The 18,409-nt window shown below is 49.2% G+C and overlaps 2 protein-coding genes and 1 long non-coding RNA gene across 11 annotated transcripts in view; 1 reads left to right on the top strand and 2 right to left on the bottom strand.

The window, feature by feature from the left end:
• The window catches only part of NOL4L (nucleolar protein 4 like), a 122,063-nt gene extending 119,166 nt beyond the window's left edge, over positions 1 to 2,897 (top strand). Inside the window, exon 11 of one of the 2 annotated variants that reach the window (XM_036244918.1) lies at positions 809 to 2,897. In XM_036244918.1, the coding sequence (XP_036100811.1) occupies positions 809 to 1,029 (221 nt within the window). In that variant the 3' untranslated portion in view covers positions 1,030 to 2,897. The remainder of the gene's footprint in view (positions 1 to 808) is intronic. The other variant, XM_036244919.1, reaches the window with a different exon arrangement.
• Positions 187 to 6,822, bottom strand: LOC118618582. 2 transcript variants are annotated; one of them, XR_004957073.1, is made up of 3 exons: positions 6,458 to 6,822; positions 5,746 to 5,850; positions 187 to 399 (listed from the first exon to the last, which is right to left on the bottom strand). It is a non-coding gene; the product is annotated as an uncharacterized LOC118618582 (long non-coding RNA). The 2 variants fall into 2 exon arrangements; XR_004957072.1 differs by having other exon boundaries at positions 187 to 409.
• Positions 6,823 to 9,415: 2,593 nt separating this feature from the next.
• Positions 9,416 to 18,409, bottom strand: part of ASXL1 (ASXL transcriptional regulator 1) — an 86,755-nt gene continuing 77,761 nt past the window's right edge. For 2 of the 7 annotated variants that reach the window (XM_036245123.1, XM_036245122.1), the window contains exons 10-13: positions 18,286 to 18,382; positions 15,985 to 16,090; positions 15,059 to 15,692; positions 9,429 to 14,570 (exon numbers count right to left, since the gene is read on the bottom strand). In XM_036245123.1, the coding sequence (XP_036101016.1) occupies positions 11,679 to 14,570; positions 15,059 to 15,692; positions 15,985 to 16,090; positions 18,286 to 18,382 (3,729 nt within the window). In that variant the 3' untranslated portion in view covers positions 9,429 to 11,678. Of the gene's footprint in view, positions 14,571 to 15,058; positions 15,693 to 15,984; positions 16,091 to 18,285; positions 18,383 to 18,409 lie in introns of all 7 variants that reach the window. The other 5 variants (XM_036245125.1, XM_036245124.1, XM_036245128.1 and 2 more) reach the window with 4 other exon arrangements.

The following is an 18,409-nucleotide window of genomic DNA, read 5'->3' on the forward strand; positions in this document are numbered from 1 at the left end:
CATGGTGTCGGCCCACTCTCCCACAGCCAAGCAGGCAGCTGGCTTTTCTCACCTCTCCCCAGCAGACAGAAGCCCCCTTCCCTGTCTGAGCACGTGCATGCGCGCGCGTGGGTGTTTGCTTTCCTGGTCTTCTGTGGGTCCCCTCTGGGGAACTGCACACTCGTCCCTCTCAGGGATAAGGCCCCTGCTCACCTGTAGCATCTTGACCCCCACCTTTGCTAACGACTGCCCGATGGGGGGAGGATCACATACACACCCGTACCTCCACCAGACACGCTGACAGCCTTTCTTCTCGGTAGTCAGTTCCCATCGAAGCTCTGCTCACCACACTGGGGAGTCAGGAAAGTTCCTTTGCCTGGAGGCGTTGTTCTCACTTGGAGAGCAGAGCTGGGCTGCATACTTGAAGGTCCTCAGAAAGAAGCAGAGGTGTGATCAGTGCCAGAGAGCGCTGTTCCCCACTTGACGCCAAAGCCCATGCCCTTGTCACGAGCCAGGCTGCCCTGAATGCAGAACCATGTGTACGTGTGATCTTGGTTAAACCTGTCAACCGTCAGGCCTCTGCTGCTTCTGTCACATGATGAGTTTTCCCTCCTTGCAGGATCACCCTGGGGGTTAACAGAGAACCCTATGTCTCGTCTGCTGGTCCCAGGCCCCATTCTAGGCACTGAAGGTGCAACTATCAAGATAGACAAGGGCCCAAGTGCCTGACTCACAGCAGACCCCCCAGGACAACAGAAAGGATGACGGCACCTCCCAGGTGCCATGCAAGGTGCCCACTGCTTCTCACCCTCCCTCTCCCTCTCCACAGGGCCCACGGACCTCAGCATGAAAGGCGGAGCCTCCACCACCTCCACCACGCCCACCCCCACACCCTCCAGCAACAGCACCAGCAGGACCATGCCCACCGCCCAGCTCAGCCCTACAGAGATCAGTGCTGTGCGGCAGCTCATCGCTGGCTACCGAGAGTCTGCTGCCTTCCTGCTGCGCTCGGCAGACGAACTGGAAAACCTCATTTTGCAGCAGAACTGACCCCAGCGGCACCTGGCGTGCACTACCCTAGGGAAGGAGGTTTTCCAGCCCAGACCCAGCTTCCTGCCTCACCAGTTGGTACATTTTGTTTTTTGAAAGAGGTGGGATCCAAGAGAGCTGTTTCTAGCCACACTCCAAGCACCTGAGACTTTGGGCACAAGGACACTTTTTTTTTGGATTCTCACCACACGGGTGCTCTGACCTGCTTGGAAGAGGCCAATGGGGCAGCTTTGGAAGGGCTCCCCTGACAGGGCACTGGGGCCGCAGCTCTATTTAATATCATCTTCGTGGACCCTGATGTTAGAATCCCACTCCCAGATAATTACCTTTCAAGTCTTAGGTGAGCAGAATTGCATATTTATTGAGAGAAACAAAGTGGACCCTTTCTTCCTCTCCCCTTAGTAATTTATTTTTCTGAAAATGGATTCTTTTGTGTTTGTACAGATTGCCAGTCTGTGTCTGTCTGATCAGAAGGATGTCTCCCTGTGACCTAACATTCCATATCACTACACTGGCGCGGGCAGGGACCGGCAGGGCGGGGCTGCGGTGGGGCAGGTGCCAGATGGGCTGTCCCTCTGAGTGCCCAGCACCACCAAGCAGGAGGACCTCACCCACACCCACTGCAAAGCAAAGACAAACACACGGCTCCCCCCTCCCCAATTCCACTGAAGCCCCAGCCACGGCCATCTGTATTCTACCTCACACTCCAGCGGGGCTTTTTCCAGGATGTGCCCTGAGCCTGTTCTGAATGGCTGTCTCCCAGCTCCCCCACAGTGTGTCTGCCTGGGAGGTAAGTCCAGATGGGTGGCAGGAGCAGCTGGAGCCCACAGAGGGACCCGGCGCAGCCATCCCAGCTGCAGACAGGACAGAGCGCTGGGGGACGGCAATGGGTCAGCGGAGCCCTTGCCCTGCCCCCAGGGAGTCAGGTTGAACACTTCTCTGCCAAGACCCAGGGCCCTCAGACACCTGCTGGGAAGAGCCTGTTTCTTCAGGGTGAGCCCCTGGCAGCCACTGAACAGGAAAGGCAGCTGTGAGCTCCTGGGCCGACTTTGGCTCCCGTCCCCTGCCTCTGTGGTTGGAATAAAGGGACTCTTAGTTGGAGTAGCCACTTGGGTTCTCCTAAGACCAGTCCTTTTTCTGGAGGGACCAGTCCTGGAAGAAACCTATAATCCCTGGAGTGTGAAAAGGGGCAAAAAGAAAAGGCTGGCCTGGTTTCCTTCCTCCCAATAGGCACTTCCTCTTGCTCAGTGCAATACCTACCAGTGCTGCTAAAACCAGGGATTCACCCAGACCTCAGAAGGCCCATGGGCCTCTCCATGCAACACTCCGTAGCCATGACAGCAGCCTCTGCTGCCCGCCCCTGCCCAGAGCTGGCAGAAGCCCTCTGTTGCCTTTCCTCCCTCAGAGCAAAGAGGCCCCAGGGGAGCCAGGGCTGAGTGGACCCTAGGATGGCCACTGAAAGCCACTTGACCCCAGAGTAGGTATCCCTTCTCAAACCAGCTTCTCTGCAGCCAGCTGCCTCCTGGCGCTGTGGCAGACCGCCCCTGGTAGGGTGGGGATGGGGCTCCAGCGTGGGTGTCCCATCCTGCCTGGGTCCAGAAACTCTGAAAGGTAGGGTGCCCCACTCCGTGCTGACTTCCAGCCCCTAGAGGGTGGGAGTGGTCTTTTATCTCTCTCTCAAGTGGCCTCCAACACCCCATCCCACCACACCACCTCTGCCTTGCATCTGACCCACCCCCAGGCCTCCAGTCAGGGCCCGCACACCCGAAACCCCCTTAGCACAGCACAAACTCCAGTGCCCGAGGCCTCCCACACCCCCGCCATCCACACGTCCATCCTCCACCTGCTCAGTACACTCCCTGACGTTTGAATTTGTGTAAATATTTATTTTTGTGTGTGAACAATATTACAAAGTAATCAGTAGATCTTTTGCAAAATGTTACCCCAAGCAATTTGTGAACGTTAAAACCTGGCAGAGACAATCGCCGCCTTAGAATTCTTGGTATCAATTGCTTAACATGTCATTTCTCCTCCCAGAGGCATACCCAAGCCAGGCACGAACATTTGCTTTTCTTAACAGGAGTGAGAAGGACTGGGGAAGGGGCTCCTGCCGCCACCACACAAGGGGTTAGACCTAAAGATCACATGAGCTACAGTTTGAAGTCGTGTTTTTCTGAGTCCAGGCTGCCCTAGCTGACACCTTCAGCAGGCCTCATGCTGCAGTGAGAGCGGAGGTCCGGTGCGTGAGAGAGGAACGGAACGCCGCGGTGGAGTCCTCCCACTGGAGCGACACCAGATGCCCTGGAGATGGCAGCATCAGGAGCAAGTTACTATGTGGAAACAGGATTCCGTTAGCTAGTTCAGTCAGGGAACTTGTTGTTTGGCTTTTGTTTGAAAAGATGCTGCTTCAACCCTGTTCCTCTCCTGACTGGGAGAGCACCCAAGAGCTGGTTCTGCTGAACTTCCCTCCTGCTGTCCCACTGGGGACAGCCTTCTCCCAAAGCCCTGCCCCACAAACATTTACAACTCATACTGAGGGAGGGCCTCAGGGCACAAATTAGTCATCTGGGATCCAAAGTTTAAAATGTAATGAGAAAACACACCAATTCCAGAGTCTTTGCAAGGGCCCAATCCTGAGAGAAGAGGGCAGAATCTAGAGAATGGGGATTGGTCTTAGTGGCAGGTCATCTGGTAGATCAGAAATAGTGTGGCGCATCTGAAGTTCATTTACCTTCACCACTTGTACAAATGGACAGTGTACGTCCAAGGACAGTATGGAAGGGAGTATAGGCAGGGGGCTAGGAGGGTGTAGAGGATTTCAAATAGGTGGAACCCGGCCATCTCTATTTCCAAGGGCCACTTATGACTCCAGGGGTGGTTATAGGATTAACTACCAGTTCATTTTCAAAATGCTGCTTTGAACTCAGAGGGTTGATACATTTAATTTGTAATTTTTTGTAAAACTTTTTACAAGATAGTAAAGTATTTCACCAGAATACCAGTTTCAATCCGTCCATGGTCTGATTTTTATATAATTTAGTGGTGCTTTAGAAACTTTGTTTTTGTTGTTTCTGGGCTAAACAGCTCGTTCCTTTTTCGCCTGTATCTACCTAAGACCAATGTGAACCTTTGTATTTTTGCTCCTAATTTTGGACTCAGTGAAAGTGTACTGTTTACATGTACAGATGCCCCAGCCCTGTGTGTTCTGCAAGACTCGCTCTTGAGGAGGAAGGTGCACCTCACTAAGCTCATCTGCTTAGCAAAGCCACAAAACAAAAACCTCTCACTTTTTACCTATGTTTCCACCTAAAAACAAAGACAAAAAACCTACACCACACAGAACTCAGATTTACTGGGAAACACTTTTCCAAGCTTAGAAAAATCCCCGCGCGGCAGATGGCCCACATGCGTCTACATGTGGCCCACGTAGAAGCAGGGTTGGAACAGACCTCCCATGGCCATTGGGTGACTGCGTGACAGATGAGAAGTGAAAGCAGGACTTTGCTGCAGAGCTGTGGGATGGATTTAGTTCTCCCAGCAGCCTGTGAATGGGAAGGTCAAGATGACTCATGTGACCTTCAGGGTCAAGCCACCCAGGATTTAGGGACAACCCATGGTCATCAGTCCTCTGGCGTAATTCAGACAGGTTTTGGAAGAGCGTGAATTCCCTATCTGAGGCACGATTTTAAGACTCTCCAGTGCAGCTGGCACGAGCATTTCTTCGGGGCTCCCCAGAGGCAGCTCGAGGATGCAGCATCACCTCTGGGAGGGGCAGAGGGTTCCAGACGGTAAGCATATGGCACTAAAGGCAAACAGTGGATGGCACCAACTTTTAAAGGTGACTCTTTATTACTTAATCAATGACTTCACCTCTAAATTATATTTTTACAGATATGCACCTATGCAACTTAATGTGGCTCTTCTAAGCAGGTGAGGACTTCCTCTTCAATGCTCTATAAAAATTCTTTGTGTTCTATATAGTGAGTTTTTCCAGTAAATGTGGCTTAATATTTTAATTCTTAGACTGTGTCTTCTCTATGTGATGCAACTAAATTCTGTTTTGTTTGTGGAATGACTAGCACAGGCCAACTCCCTCTCCCCTCACTTAACAAAAGACCAATGAGCTGTTAATCGAGCTGTTATCTCCATGGTATTACTTGCTAAATGCACTGATTTCATAAGTATGTGGAATCCTTTTTCTTTTGAATCTGTATATCATATATAAGACTGAATCTACTTAATAAACACTGAATAAGAAACCGAATGCTTTATTTCCACGGTGTCCTCTCAACAGCAGCACTGCAGCTAGACCTCTTCCTCCCAAATCTCACTGGGGACTAAAACACCTTTCTACTAGTACATTCCACCTTTCCGTGGCCAAAAAGCTAGCATACAGAATCCTCAGTAAATTTTCCTAAACAAATTATCTGTCATTTCCTTCAGCACCTAGCCTGTTAGAAAGGGGAGGAAAGGAACCTTCCCTGGTGCTCTCCAGGCACAGGTGGGCACCATGTTGAAGTCTCAGTGACCTTCGCAGGGGGATGCCCTTGCCTCCACTTACTGAAGAGTTAGTGGAGGCGTACTGGGGGCACACCGCGTAAATTCAGCCAGTGACCAAGCCAGGTCTTCAACTCTGCTGTTTGCCTGTAAAGGACACCCGTCCCTCTCCCCTTGCCCCAGTGTCACAGTTCTTCAACCGACAGAAACCAAACTCACCTAACAGTCCCCAAGTGCTGGCTTGGAAAACTGAGGAAACACCATCCCTGGTCCTGAACCTTCACTACTTGACGCTCCACTCGACCCAAAAACCCTGGATCCCACCTTGAAGGAAACAAAAGGACTGCTTTTTCCAAAGACGTTTACTTGTGATTTTTTTTTTCCACCCTATATATATCACTTGGGTTAAACTTTAAAGGAAAACTTGCAGGATATGGGTGGGAACAAAACTGGTTGTCATTTTAAAAACAATTTTGACGGTGTAAGTTAAATGCATAAACATAAGTTTTACTATTAAAACTGTGTCTGTTCACACACACAAATATGGAAGTTCTTTTCAAAACATTTAATTTTTGTAACGGCAGAAGAATCTTTTTAAAATAGAAATTCTGCACAGCTGCCCGAGTACATCAAATAGAAGGAGAGGGGCCAATAGTTTGAAGCACTGTACCCAGGGAGTGTGCTCTGAGGCTAACATTCCTCACGACAGTAGCGAGGACAAAGCAGGTGACCCCTCGGCACCCTATCTTTTTACGCGCATGTGAGGACCACAGGCAGAAAATCCTCAGTACGACCAAGAAAACATCTGTCTTACCAAATCTGCCGCTGCTGAAAATCACGAAGTGACCATAAACCCCACAACCTGGGATGACACGCCCAGAATCCAGACCAGCCATATGCAGACTGCGCTGGTGGACCGGACAGCACTTACCTTGGATGAAGCCGCAGCTCCGTGGGAGTCCAGGGTCCGAGAAGGTGCTGGCAGAGAAGCGCTCGCTGCTTGATCCCCATCTGACTTCTTTAATGGAGCTCCCGACCACTGCTGTTAACAGTGGACAGAACATCAAATGGAACTGACCAAACAGGCGACCCTCACTTCACTGGGTGAGGGACAGGGAAGAACATGCACGTACGCACTAAGGGAAATGGAACCTGGAACAACACTGTACTTCATCTAACACACTTGACTGACCTCTTGTTGGCCATTTATCCCAATTATAATACAAAGAAGAAAAAAAAACTCAATTTTGAAAGTAAAAAACTGGTGTGGTTACAAATATCACGAAGGCTGATAAATTTATGGAACCAGCGTACGTGGCAGAAGTGGCAATGATTTTATTTTCAATTCTCACCTTTTAGAGATTGGAACTTACAGTGTTCCATGATGGCTTACAGTAAATAAATTCTAGTTAAATTCTATCATACATAAATATACCATCACAGCCCAAACTAGGCAAAGGGAAAATCTTGAAGTCCTGGTTTGTCATTTACTTCAAGAAATATTGCTCCGCCCACTCAGTGGGCTCAGTGGTTGAGCATCGACCCATGCACCATAAGGTCGCCAATTCAATTCCCAGTTAGGGCACATGCCCAGGTTGTGGGCCAACCCCCAGTGGGGGGCATGCAGGAGGCGGCCAATTGATGTTCTCTCTCATCAATGTTTCTCTCTCCCTCTCCCCTTCCTCTCTTAATAATAAAAAAAAAATTTAATATTAAAAACAAAGACCTACCCTGCCAGTGTGGCTCAGTGGATTGAGCATCGTTCCATGCACCAAGAGGTCACCAGTTTGATTCCTGGTTGGGGCACACGCCTGGGATGCAAGCTCTATCCCTGGCAGTAGGGGGGTGCAGGAGGCGGCCGATCAGTGTTTCTCACATAAATGCTTCTATCTCCCTCTGCTTTCCTCTCTCAAAAATAAAAACATTTTTTAAAAGCCTTTCATTTGTGTAGCCCTGATATACAGAGACAATTATAATGGACCCAACTTAAAGCAGCGTAATAAACCTTGACAAGTAAGTCTAAAAAAAAGAACACGCACATCACTTTATTTTTAAAGTAATTCAAAATGCACCACAGCAGCTTAGTAAGCTTATAGGAAACCTAAGAATCCTTTGCAAAGTCATCTCTCCCCTCCTTGATCTTTTGTATAAACCCAGCTTAGGTTTATGGGGAGGGGAGGCAGCTGCCTAAAGAGCTCTTGCTCCCTCTTAAGTGTGTATGCGCATTCCTGAGGGGAGAGGGCCCAGACCCTCCATCAGGCTCCCAAAGGAGTCCATGTTCCCAGAAAGGCCAAGAGCCACTGCACTGGCAGCTTTTTGTCACTTTTTTAAAAAATCCTCACCTGAGGACATTTTTGCATTTATCTTCAGATAGAGCAGGAGGGAGAGAGGAAGAGAGAAAGAGAAACACCAATGTGAGAGAGATACATCGACTGGTTGCCACCCACAAGACCCCAACCAGGGCCGGGGCCAAACTGCAACCGAGGTACATGCCCTTAGCAGGAACTGAACCCGGGTCTCTCTGGTCCACGGGCCAATGCTCTAACTGCTAAACTGGCCAGGGCCCCTTCCTCCCTCCTTTTTAAAATACAGCTTCTGTCCATCTCTTTGATAGTTAAGAGATGTTCATTCCAGGCTTTCAAATTGATCCATACAGATGAGAGGAAGCATTAAGGCAAGGTTTGGCTTCAACTATAATCTTTATGGGTCACAAAGCCCACAATGTCCCTTTAAACAGCACCCACACAGGAGGGCAACACAACCTATGCCACCTCCTCTCAGGGCACAGGGCAGGCAGGTGCTTGGCCCCCCTGAAGCCCAGGGTGTACTCTATTAAGCACACACACCCCTCCTTAGGCAAGGTCTTTCTCAAGAGCAGGTTGGACATAAAGCAAATGACACCTCAAAAAGGCTAGTAAGATATTTTTATATTCTGAAACATTAGGTTTCCTCATCCTCTGCACCATGAGTAAAATGTCTCCGCTACCAATCACTCAGTCTCTAGACTGCACTGTGTATTCAGCAACTGTAGTGTGAAGCCTGCACCTCCACAGCTCCCCTCTGGGATGAAGGTCAAGCAGATGGCAGGAGCCATACAAGTTTCTACCATAAATTTATGTAGCAATTGTCTGGCTTGGTGCAAGCTAACAGTCTGGAGTACTTACTATGTGCCAGACCCTAACAACTTTATAAAGTAGGAACTACTATCCCCATTCAGAGATGCAAAAGTTGGCAGAAAGGCTGAGTAACTGACCCAATCAGTGTTGGTAGGTAGCAGGGCCTGTACTCTAACCCAACACACTATTCTGCCTCCCTGATGAGATACAACTCCAAATCCTCATGCATTCTAAACGCGGGCGGACTAAGTGGACAAACTATGTGACACGAAGGTACACATACCCATTTCCACCACCAGGCGGCTGCCCAGTCACCACAGAGCCCAACCATAATTCTCCAATTGCACCTGCAGCAAACAGCACCACAAAACTGCAGTTTGAACTGCTTCCAAAGTTGTTCCATCACAGTCTACTTTCTCCAGTTCACAGGAAATAAATGAACAGATCCTGCTATTTCAGTTCATCTTTACTTCCTATTCGGTTGTTTTGCTTTTTCACTTTTGGCATGTTCATATACTAAGATAGATCTTGCCAAGCACAAAAATCGTGTATTTAAGTACTCCAGGTAAGTCTGACCACTGAAAAGTCGACCTCTGCAGGCTGCACCCACTCAGCCTCGCCCAAGTAGCATCAGACCCCATCGTATGCCAGCACCTCCCTCCACTGCTGCCTGTTGCTGCACAGAGGTGCCTGCTTTATGGCTTTTCGAGGTCAGAACTGTTCACCCTCCCCACAGATCATCAGTGCTTAGGAAGCTCTTGGGAAACCCCAGTCTCGGTGAGGTGGTGAGGAGGAGCATCCTCATCACTTTCATTAATTTCTGCTTCCAGTGCACTGTGGGAGTTTGCCAAGTCACGCTGAATCTAAAGACCTGTGAAACTGGTAAGTTGCACCTTTAGGTCTCCCCTCACAAAGGAGCTCCTTAACATGAGCTCCAGAGCAGAGGTTGAGTGAGCTGGCATTTGTTCCTTCAATGCAACTTCTATACTCCAGCATGACCTTCCTTCCCACCCCAGTGGGGCAGCCACAGAAGATGACTGAGACCAAGTGCGGGTTGAACAGGTTTATTTTTCCAATACCACAAGAGACATACAAGAGCAGTGCTTTCCCTGGGCAACCCCATGGACCAGACCAGCTTCAAACTGTACCCTAGTGGCCCCAAAGGTCACAACAGAAGGAAGAAGAGGGTCAAACACGCTTGGACCTCTGCTCCCTGTCTTTGGTAAACAGACTCCTGAAGTTGACTACTTGGACTTGGCCAATACTGCATTTAAATCACCACCACATTGTTGCCAACTTCTCACTCATGCTTCAGATGACAAAAATGCCACACTGGATGACTGGATGAAATGGAGGGTGGAGAATGACCTCTCAGATGGAATGAGATCTGAAGTCATACCAATTTTATACTTCACACGTAAGCACTCACACAGGGAGACTGAAGTTAAACAAGGACTCAACTCTGCAACAAGTCGAGGTACAAGAAATAAGGCAGGAAGCAGGGTGAGGAAAGACAACTATGGAGACATCTATTTGTTAGAAATGTGTTGGGAGAGAGGCAGGCAGCAGGCTTGGCTGTTTCTTCCCTCACCTGCTGTCAAAGTATGTCAAAAGGAGCCCTGTGGTCCTAGGAGAGCATGGTCCCAGGTATTGCTGACAGGCGGTGTCCCTGGAGCCAGGTCTAGAAGGCCCACCTGGGGCTGCTCAGGGCACTCACCATGAATTCAGAAGCACTTAACACTGGTGGTGGTGATCTGTCACATATGGCAGTGAGCAGCCAGTGAAGGTTGGAGAAGAGATGTGAGGAGCAAGACGCATTTGCTCAGTAGTGGGTGAGCATCTTACTGTGGCTCTGCAGGCTGCAGCAGGTCCCCAGAGTGACCCGTGTCAGGGCACCAGGCCAACCTGGAAGATCACAAGTCAATCACTCCACCCCCAGGTCGGGCAGCACAGCATGCAGTGGCTCTGACACAGGTGGAGAGAAGTCTATTACACCACTTTAATGCAATGATGCCCAAGACGTAAAGTAAGGGAGAGACGTTTGTGTTCTCTGTACAATACATCCATTTACAGAATCGGCCAGTACTGTGTACAACATATAAATACATGATAAAACATTAGAGGTGCATAGAGCATACTTACAGAAGCCAAAAAAATTCACTTTATACATCCAAGGGTAAAGAGTTAAAAATATAAAAATAAGAAACACACACTGCTTTGAAATGTAAAATGATTTTCACATACACAGGTGTGTGGAGATGCCCGCTCCCATGAGTCCAAAGTGACAGGGAGGGTGTCAGGCAGAGGCATTCACCTGCCAAACATCTGGACATCTGACTTATAAGATCTACAGATAGCATTTTAAGATAGACAACCTTATGCCCGACCCCATTGTCCAAGCAGGTCTATTCAAGGTTCCAAAAGCTCCTGTGGGCCAGTGGATTATATAACGAGACAGTCAAGTCCCAAATTTGTTTCAGCAACAGAACCAAAGGTCAAATCCATCAATTGGCTTCAGAATGAACTGTGACCTTGAGGTCAGCAGGTGCTTGAGCCCCCTGGTGGGCACTGCTAGGAGTTAGCTTAACCCTGTGCTGGTTCTTTCCCAACCATTAGCTCCCCAGAGTAGAAGGAAAGGTGGCAGGGAGGGGACAGTGGAAGACTGACATTTCTACTTAGTTCAGGTAGGCTAGTTCCCTCAATGGAGAATGCAACCTTCTTTCTTCAGTTTCAAGTCCCTCTGGGTGTCAGGCAGGCTCCCTACACCACACCAGGCTCTAACTGTCTACACGAGGGCTGGGCAGGCTGGCTGGGCACAGCCCAATGAGCTGCCCTGTGGGAAACCCCTCCAGCAAGACAGGAAGGTTGCTAAGTGACAGAGAGGGCCTTTAACAGTATAAATTTTAGGGAGAGGCAAGAGTGCTCCTGCCTAAAGAGACAGCCTATTATATCAATGATATTCTGTATAAGATTTAAGATCAATCATTATCAAAATACACACACTAAATATACAACTTTTCCCATGGCCATAATTTATTATCTCACCACAAGGCACAATACACAGAGCTTTGAGGGTCCAATACAGTCATCATGACAGAATGCACCACAGCCCTGACACATGATCATGGCTTTCAGGCTGCATGCACACTGGAGCGAGATGCTTTCCACTGTGCTGCTGTCGGTGAACATTTGCAAGGAAAGTGATGCACTGTGGCTCGCACCAAAGTTTGCTTTGTGGCTCAGCTGCACCACACTTCCAGCAAGGCCTTTGGGAAAGGTTGGGGAGCTGGAGGAATAATTAAAGCTGGTGGAACTCAGCTGGAGTTTAGAAAGCTTCCCATAAAATGCCTGTTTGATGTTGAGTTGGGATGGGATAGAAGAAGGCTCCAGAGGCTGACTGAGCCCTTTCCCTGGCTCTCGGGGCAATTTCCACAAGGGCAGGTCAAGAACAAAGGGCATCGCCTGCAAGTGATCCACCAGATCCCGAGGACCAGGCCCAGCTGTGTTTCCATTCTCTGCATTAGCCTTGAGAGGTGCCCCTACAAACGTCTTCTCACTCTTGATGCCAACAGAGACAGGTGGTGGCTTTGGAGCCCAGTCTTCCCTGGCAGTCTGTACGCCCCCAGACACAGAGTTTTTACTTGGCCCCAATTTCCTACTGGGAAAACCAGGAGGAGCATCAGCGGGCAGTGGCATTGGCTCCACAGGCCTGGGGCATGGAAGGGCTGAAGCCAGGTTCCTAGAGCCAAAGAGCTTCTTCCCTTGACCTCCAGCACTGTTCTGATCACCTTGGGCCCGACCTGTATGACTGAGACCCAAGGAAATCACATTTGGAGATGAGAAACAAGGGGCTCTCGAGGTAGTGAGATTTCCTGGACTTTTGCCTGGGGCAGTATTTGAATTACTGCACTGGGGCAGATCACAGCCTTCCTTCTGTTCTTCAAAACTAAAAGGAGAGAACTGCTCTTTGGAATCCAATTCTTCTGTTTTCCCAGAGGCAGCTGTTGGACTTGTTACTGGATATAGGGCATCTAAACTTGGGACCGTCTTGGAAATCTTTTGGGGCGTTCCAGGAGTCTGGGTGACCTCCAGCCTGGCAAGATCAGTGTTTGCTTCATGGCTATCAGGTAGAAGAGGTTCCTTCGAAGCTCTTAAAGAACTGGGGCTGTTCCTGCCAACAGCACAACTGTTTCCCCCAGGATCTTGCAAAGATCCCATCCCCTGCTCTTTCATAAGTGGGAGTTGTGAGGATTCAGGTTTGCTGCCAGAGAGGGCTGGAGGAAGAACCTTCTCTAGGGGCAAGTTGCCCTGCAGCAGCTGCATCACGAGTGGGTTAGTGGCCTCCACTGAGGACCCAGGCCTTCCCAGGGACACATGCCTTGGCTGGTAATCGGTACTGGCCAGGAGCAGGGAATCTGGGATCTTTTGGGGGACCGCACATACGCGAGACACCCAGCTCTGAGGAGCAACCATCCTATCTGTCCTTGTAACCAGACTATGGTCACCATTCACTTTGGAGAGTGACACAGAGCTCTTCCAATCGTGTTTCTCCTCTTTGTCCACCACCGACGATCCCTTTATCACTGTGGCTTCACTAGGGTCAGCCTCACTGCTGTCCTCAGAGAGGTGGCCTTCAAAGTCAGAGGCTGTGTCTGTGGACTCGCTGTGAGGACTCAGTGCTTCAGAGTCTCCGTTGATTTTCAGCTTCTCAACTTCCACCTGTTTGAAGTCACTGCCTGTGTTGTCAGTGCACCCCTGAGATGGCACTGTCCAGAGTGAAGGACAGTTGGGGAGATCTAGACCCTTTTCAGCTGTCAACCCTGCAGGCAATGCAGAGATGAGGGGAGCAGCCTTCTCCCACTCCTCTCCGACCTGGTGCTCAACAGATGGAACATTCTCTCTGGAGCCTGTTTCAGGCTGTCCCACTGCCTCCTGATTTGACAGGCCAGGCACCCAAGGAGCAGCACTATCAGAAACAAGCTTCTCTGTTTTCAAGTCTTCTTGTCTGGTAGCACTTTCCCTCATGGGTGGGCATGAATCACCCAGGCCTAATTCGTCTTCAAATTGTCTGTCTTGTAGGCAACCAGCCAATGAAAATTCAAGGGTGGAATTGGGGGTCACATCCACAGAATCCTTCATGGTTGGACTACCATCCCTGTCCAGAGCCTGTCCAGTTCCTTCTTCTAATACAACATCCTCCACCAGAGACTGAATAGGACCATTGTCAAGGGGAAGAGTGGGTCCTTGCTCCTCATTATCCCTTCCCCAGGAAGTGGTACCAGACTCACATTCAGTTCTAACAACTAGATGCAATGCAGGCTGCTCAACTAATCTCTCAGGTGCTGGAGTTTTGGAGGACAGTGGGGGCAAAGCCTGGAATGGCTGGTCCCCAGTGGGAGCAATGGGGAGTTGGGAGGTATCTTCTAGCCCATTTTTGTCTGGTGCCCTCTGTAGTGGGCAGCTCTCCTCCACTCTGAGAGAGACCAGGTGCTCCCTCCTGGCTCTGGGTGCAGCAGTTCCAGCCTGGGTGTGCTCCCCATTTAGAGGACGAGGCGGCAGTAGTTGTGTTCGTTGTAGATCTGACGCACACTCTCCAGGGGTGGTCGTGGCTCCCCTGGGCTCAGGGTGGCCACAGGCCTCACCACCATCACCACCGCTGCTGCCTCTGCCACCTCCCTCATCGGTGGTCCTGCCGCCACCTCCACCCGGGCCACCCCCCCCTCCGATGGCAGTGGTGGCCGCCTCTCGATGGCAGTGGTGGCCTCTCGCCCCTCGGACCTGCAGAGCACGGGCTTTAATGTCTGCGAGGGTCCTGGCGCCAGTCCAGCCCCGGCAGGAGGACTCCGTGATGGGGACAATGCGGGGGCATATCTGGTAAGTGGGCTGACCTTTAACCACCCAGGGTGGTTTGATACGTGAAAGTTGTATCTGAAAGAGAAGAATTAGAAAACAGTTTTAATTGACTGAATGTTCTGACCTAGGCACTGTAAAGCTAAAATGGGATTCTAGAGCTTAGGGGCCATGGCCTAGGGAATCAAATCATTTTTCTTAAAAATGAAATTGTCATGGTAAAATGGCTGTCCACACCATCATACCATTCTGAGAAGGTTTTGCTCAAGGGCTATTATATGCCACACTTCTAAATTTAATTTCTGGTGGGACTATGCAATTCACTACACAAACAATCTATCACCACCTAATAAAAAATTTAAAAACCCCACAGGATTCCGACCTCCAGAGGTAACTTCAACAGAGTGAACAAACAACTGAAGCAGTAAAGACCCTTATCCCCTTGTCAAACTGGTCTCAGAAATGGCTCTCTTGCAGAGGGCTCTACACACCCACATAATCAACATAAGGACACTGCAAAGGGGCTCCACAAATCTCCTGGTCCTCAAGGGGAAACAGACTCCTACCCGGATGGGCGGGACTTTGGGCTCCTCTTTGGTGGGCTGTGGCTTTTCGGAGTGAACACTTTCAATTGTGTTACGAAAGGACTGACGATCTTCAAGCCGGGGCTTCTTTTCGGGAAAGGATGCAGAGGCTGCCTCCTCAAAGGATTTTCTCTTCTGATCCTTACATTCCTGATCAACAGTCTCCTGATGCAAGCTAGGAATTCTGTCTGGAGAGGCAGAGGCCTGTGCCAGGTTGTCCAGATCGGTCTGGATCTGAGAAGCCCCCGTTTCCACTGAGAATCTGGGACCCTCAGGGTCAGGTGCCGCAGAGGATGTGCTGGGCAGGCGAGGACTGCCTACCCCTGCTGAGTCAGCCTTAGCCTCCCCATCCTTGTAGAGAGGGATGTCAGGTGTCACAGACTGTGCGTCTTTAACAACCCCTCCTTGTTCTAGCTCCTGTTTTTTGTACAGATTCCTTCTGGTTCTGGTTCGGAGATCTGGACGAGAGCGTTTCTTGAAATGCCCGTCTCGCTGCCGGGTGGCCGGACCACGCTGTGGCCGTGCTAATTCTCCTGGGACACGCAAGTCATTCTTGATTTCAGCCTCCTCCTGGTCCACATTCTGCTGCAACAACTCTTCTTTGGTCAAACCCAATCTGAAAACCCAATTCACATCATCAATTACAGGTCAGAGAACATGCCTAGTTTACTTCTATGAATGACACACACCCAATTAGATTATCTCAGAACAAAATAAATCTGCAACAGTGCATAACACTAACCCTAGAAAAACCTAGGGTAGTTTCTCAATGAATGGCATTAAACTAAATGAGTCACATCACTGCAATCTCCACATTCTCATCCAACACAAATACACATGACTTTGAGAACATCTGCCTTTATCCCTCAAAAGCCCAGACCAACACTCACAGCAACCAAGTGCCTTACTTCTGTCCATAGTAGTCCTCAAAGAACTTTTCTTTCCATTGCTCCACCTTCTTTTCCTTCTCCATTTCCTGTCGTATCCTGACTTGCATCTCATGAGTGAATTCACCTAGAGAGAAATAAAACTTTGAGTACATGCATTCAGGATATTCACATGTTTTATGGAAACCAGTTCTACCATCTCAGTTTTCAAAATACATGTGATGCCCTGGCCAGTTTGGCTCAGCGGTTAGAGCATCGGCCTGTGGTCCAGAGAGACCCGGGTTCGGTTCCCGCTAAGGGCACGTACTTCGGTTGCAGTTTGTCCCCGGCCCTGGTTGGTCGTGCGGGTGGCAGCCACTCGATGTGTCCCTTCACGTCGATGTTTCTCTCTCTCTCTCCCTTCCTCTCTCTCCCTCCCACTCTATCTGTACAAAAAATGGAAAAAAAATATCCTCGGGTGAGGATAAAAAAAAAAATACATGTGACTTTGGTGAGTTTAGAGCTTTTTTTTACCCTCACTATATTCATACTGGTTCCCATCTCCTCCAAAGGATCTCTCACATCATGCTCTTCTCAGAACAAAACTAACATGTCTATTACAAGGGAAATTTAGTCTTTCCTAGAATTAGTCATAAAACAGCAAGCAACACCTTGTTCAAAAAAGCAAAACAGCCCGGCAGGTGTGGCTCAGTGGTTGAGCGTCAACCCATGCACCAAGAGGTTGCTGGGCCAAATCCCCAGTGGGGGGCATGCAGGAGGCAGTGAGTCCATGTTCTCTCTTATCGATGTTTCTCTCTCTCTCCCTAAAATCAATAAGAGCCTTGGCTGGTTTGGTTCAGTGGTTAGAACGTTGGCCCATGGACAGGAGAGTTCTGGGTTCGGTTCCCACTAAGGGCACGTACCTCGGTTACAGTTTGTCCCTGGCCCTGGTTGGGGTCGTGTGGGTGGCCACTACTCGATGTGTCTCTCTCACATCGATGTTTCTCTCTCTCTCTCTTCCTCCCCCTCTCCCTCCCGCTTGATCTGAAGATGCATGCAAAAATGTCCTTGAGTGAGGATGACAAAAGAATGTAAAATTAAAGAAAAAGAAAAAGGCAAAACAAAAACCAAACAAACAAAAGAACCATTTTTACTTCTTGTGCAGAAAAAATCCTAGCAGGCCTGATTACTTATACTTAGAAGAGCCTGCTTACAAGGTTGGCCCTTGGCTGACATCTAGGAACTTGGATTTGAGGGAATTCCTACCCCCAAACTGATATGAATGGCTCACTGTGCCTAAACTGTTTCTGCCAACAAGATGGTTTATGACCTGCTTTCCTTTGGGGAATCGGGAATTTGGATATATGCCAGGCACAGGCATGCTACCTGATCAGCTCCCAATAAAACCCTGGACACCAAGTCTTTAACAAGCTTTCCTGGTAGACTACATTTCACAGGTGTTGTCACAACTCGTCGCTGGGGGAACTCCATTGAGAAAGGAACCCTGGAAGCTTGCTCCTGGTTTCCCTGGACTTCATTCCAGGCATCTATTCCATTTGGGGATTTTTCTCTGTATTCTTTTGCTGTAATAAACCATAACCGTAAAGAAGACTATGCTGAGGGCTGTGAATCCTCCCAAGTCAACCACTGAACCTGGAGGTCATCTCGGGGACCTCCCAACATAATCCCTTGTAACTTACCCACAAAACTAAATGAGGAGAAGCTAACAATCACTCCAAGTGACAATGTCTAAAAAAAGAGCATCTAGTTAAGATTAACAATGCAGGTCAATGCCATGGTGCACTTTCCTTCACCCATCCAGACATTGCCATGTTTACTGGATGGAAAGAATAGTTCACAGTTTTTTGTTTTTTTTTTTTTTAATCCTCACCCAAGGATATATTTCCCATTGACTTTTACTGAGAATAGAAGGGAGGGAGGAAGGAGACAGGATGGGGGAAGAGAAAGAGGGAGGGAGGGAAGAAAGAGGGAGATGGAGTGAGGAACACTGATATAAGAGAGAGACACCGATTGGCTGCCTCCCACACGTACCCCAACTGGGGCCTTAGGATCAAACCTGCAACTGATATACATGCCCTTGACGGGGAATTGAACCCACGACCCTTTGGTCCACAGGCCAACACTCTAACCACTGAGACAAACCAGCCAGGGCAGAGCTGACAGTTTTAATGAGGAAGAGGCAATGCAGATGGATATATACACACAAAATATCCCTTGGAAAAAAAGAAATTGGAAAAAAAGATGTTTTAAATACCAGAAAACAAGTGACACCACACATGGCAGATACATTCCAAACCGTCTGAGATGAGAATATCTACTCACCATCAGCCAAGCGATCCCTCCAGCTCTGAGCCGCATGGGTGAAAAATTCATTATTCAGTGCACTGCTACTGAGACGCAACAGGCCATCTGTCCCCACCTAGAAGGATCAGGCAAATAACCCAAT

This window comes from Molossus molossus, unplaced genomic scaffold (assembly GCF_014108415.1).
Source record: "Molossus molossus isolate mMolMol1 unplaced genomic scaffold, mMolMol1.p scaffold_m16_p_6, whole genome shotgun sequence".
NCBI lineage: Eukaryota > Metazoa > Chordata > Mammalia > Chiroptera > Molossidae > Molossus > Molossus molossus.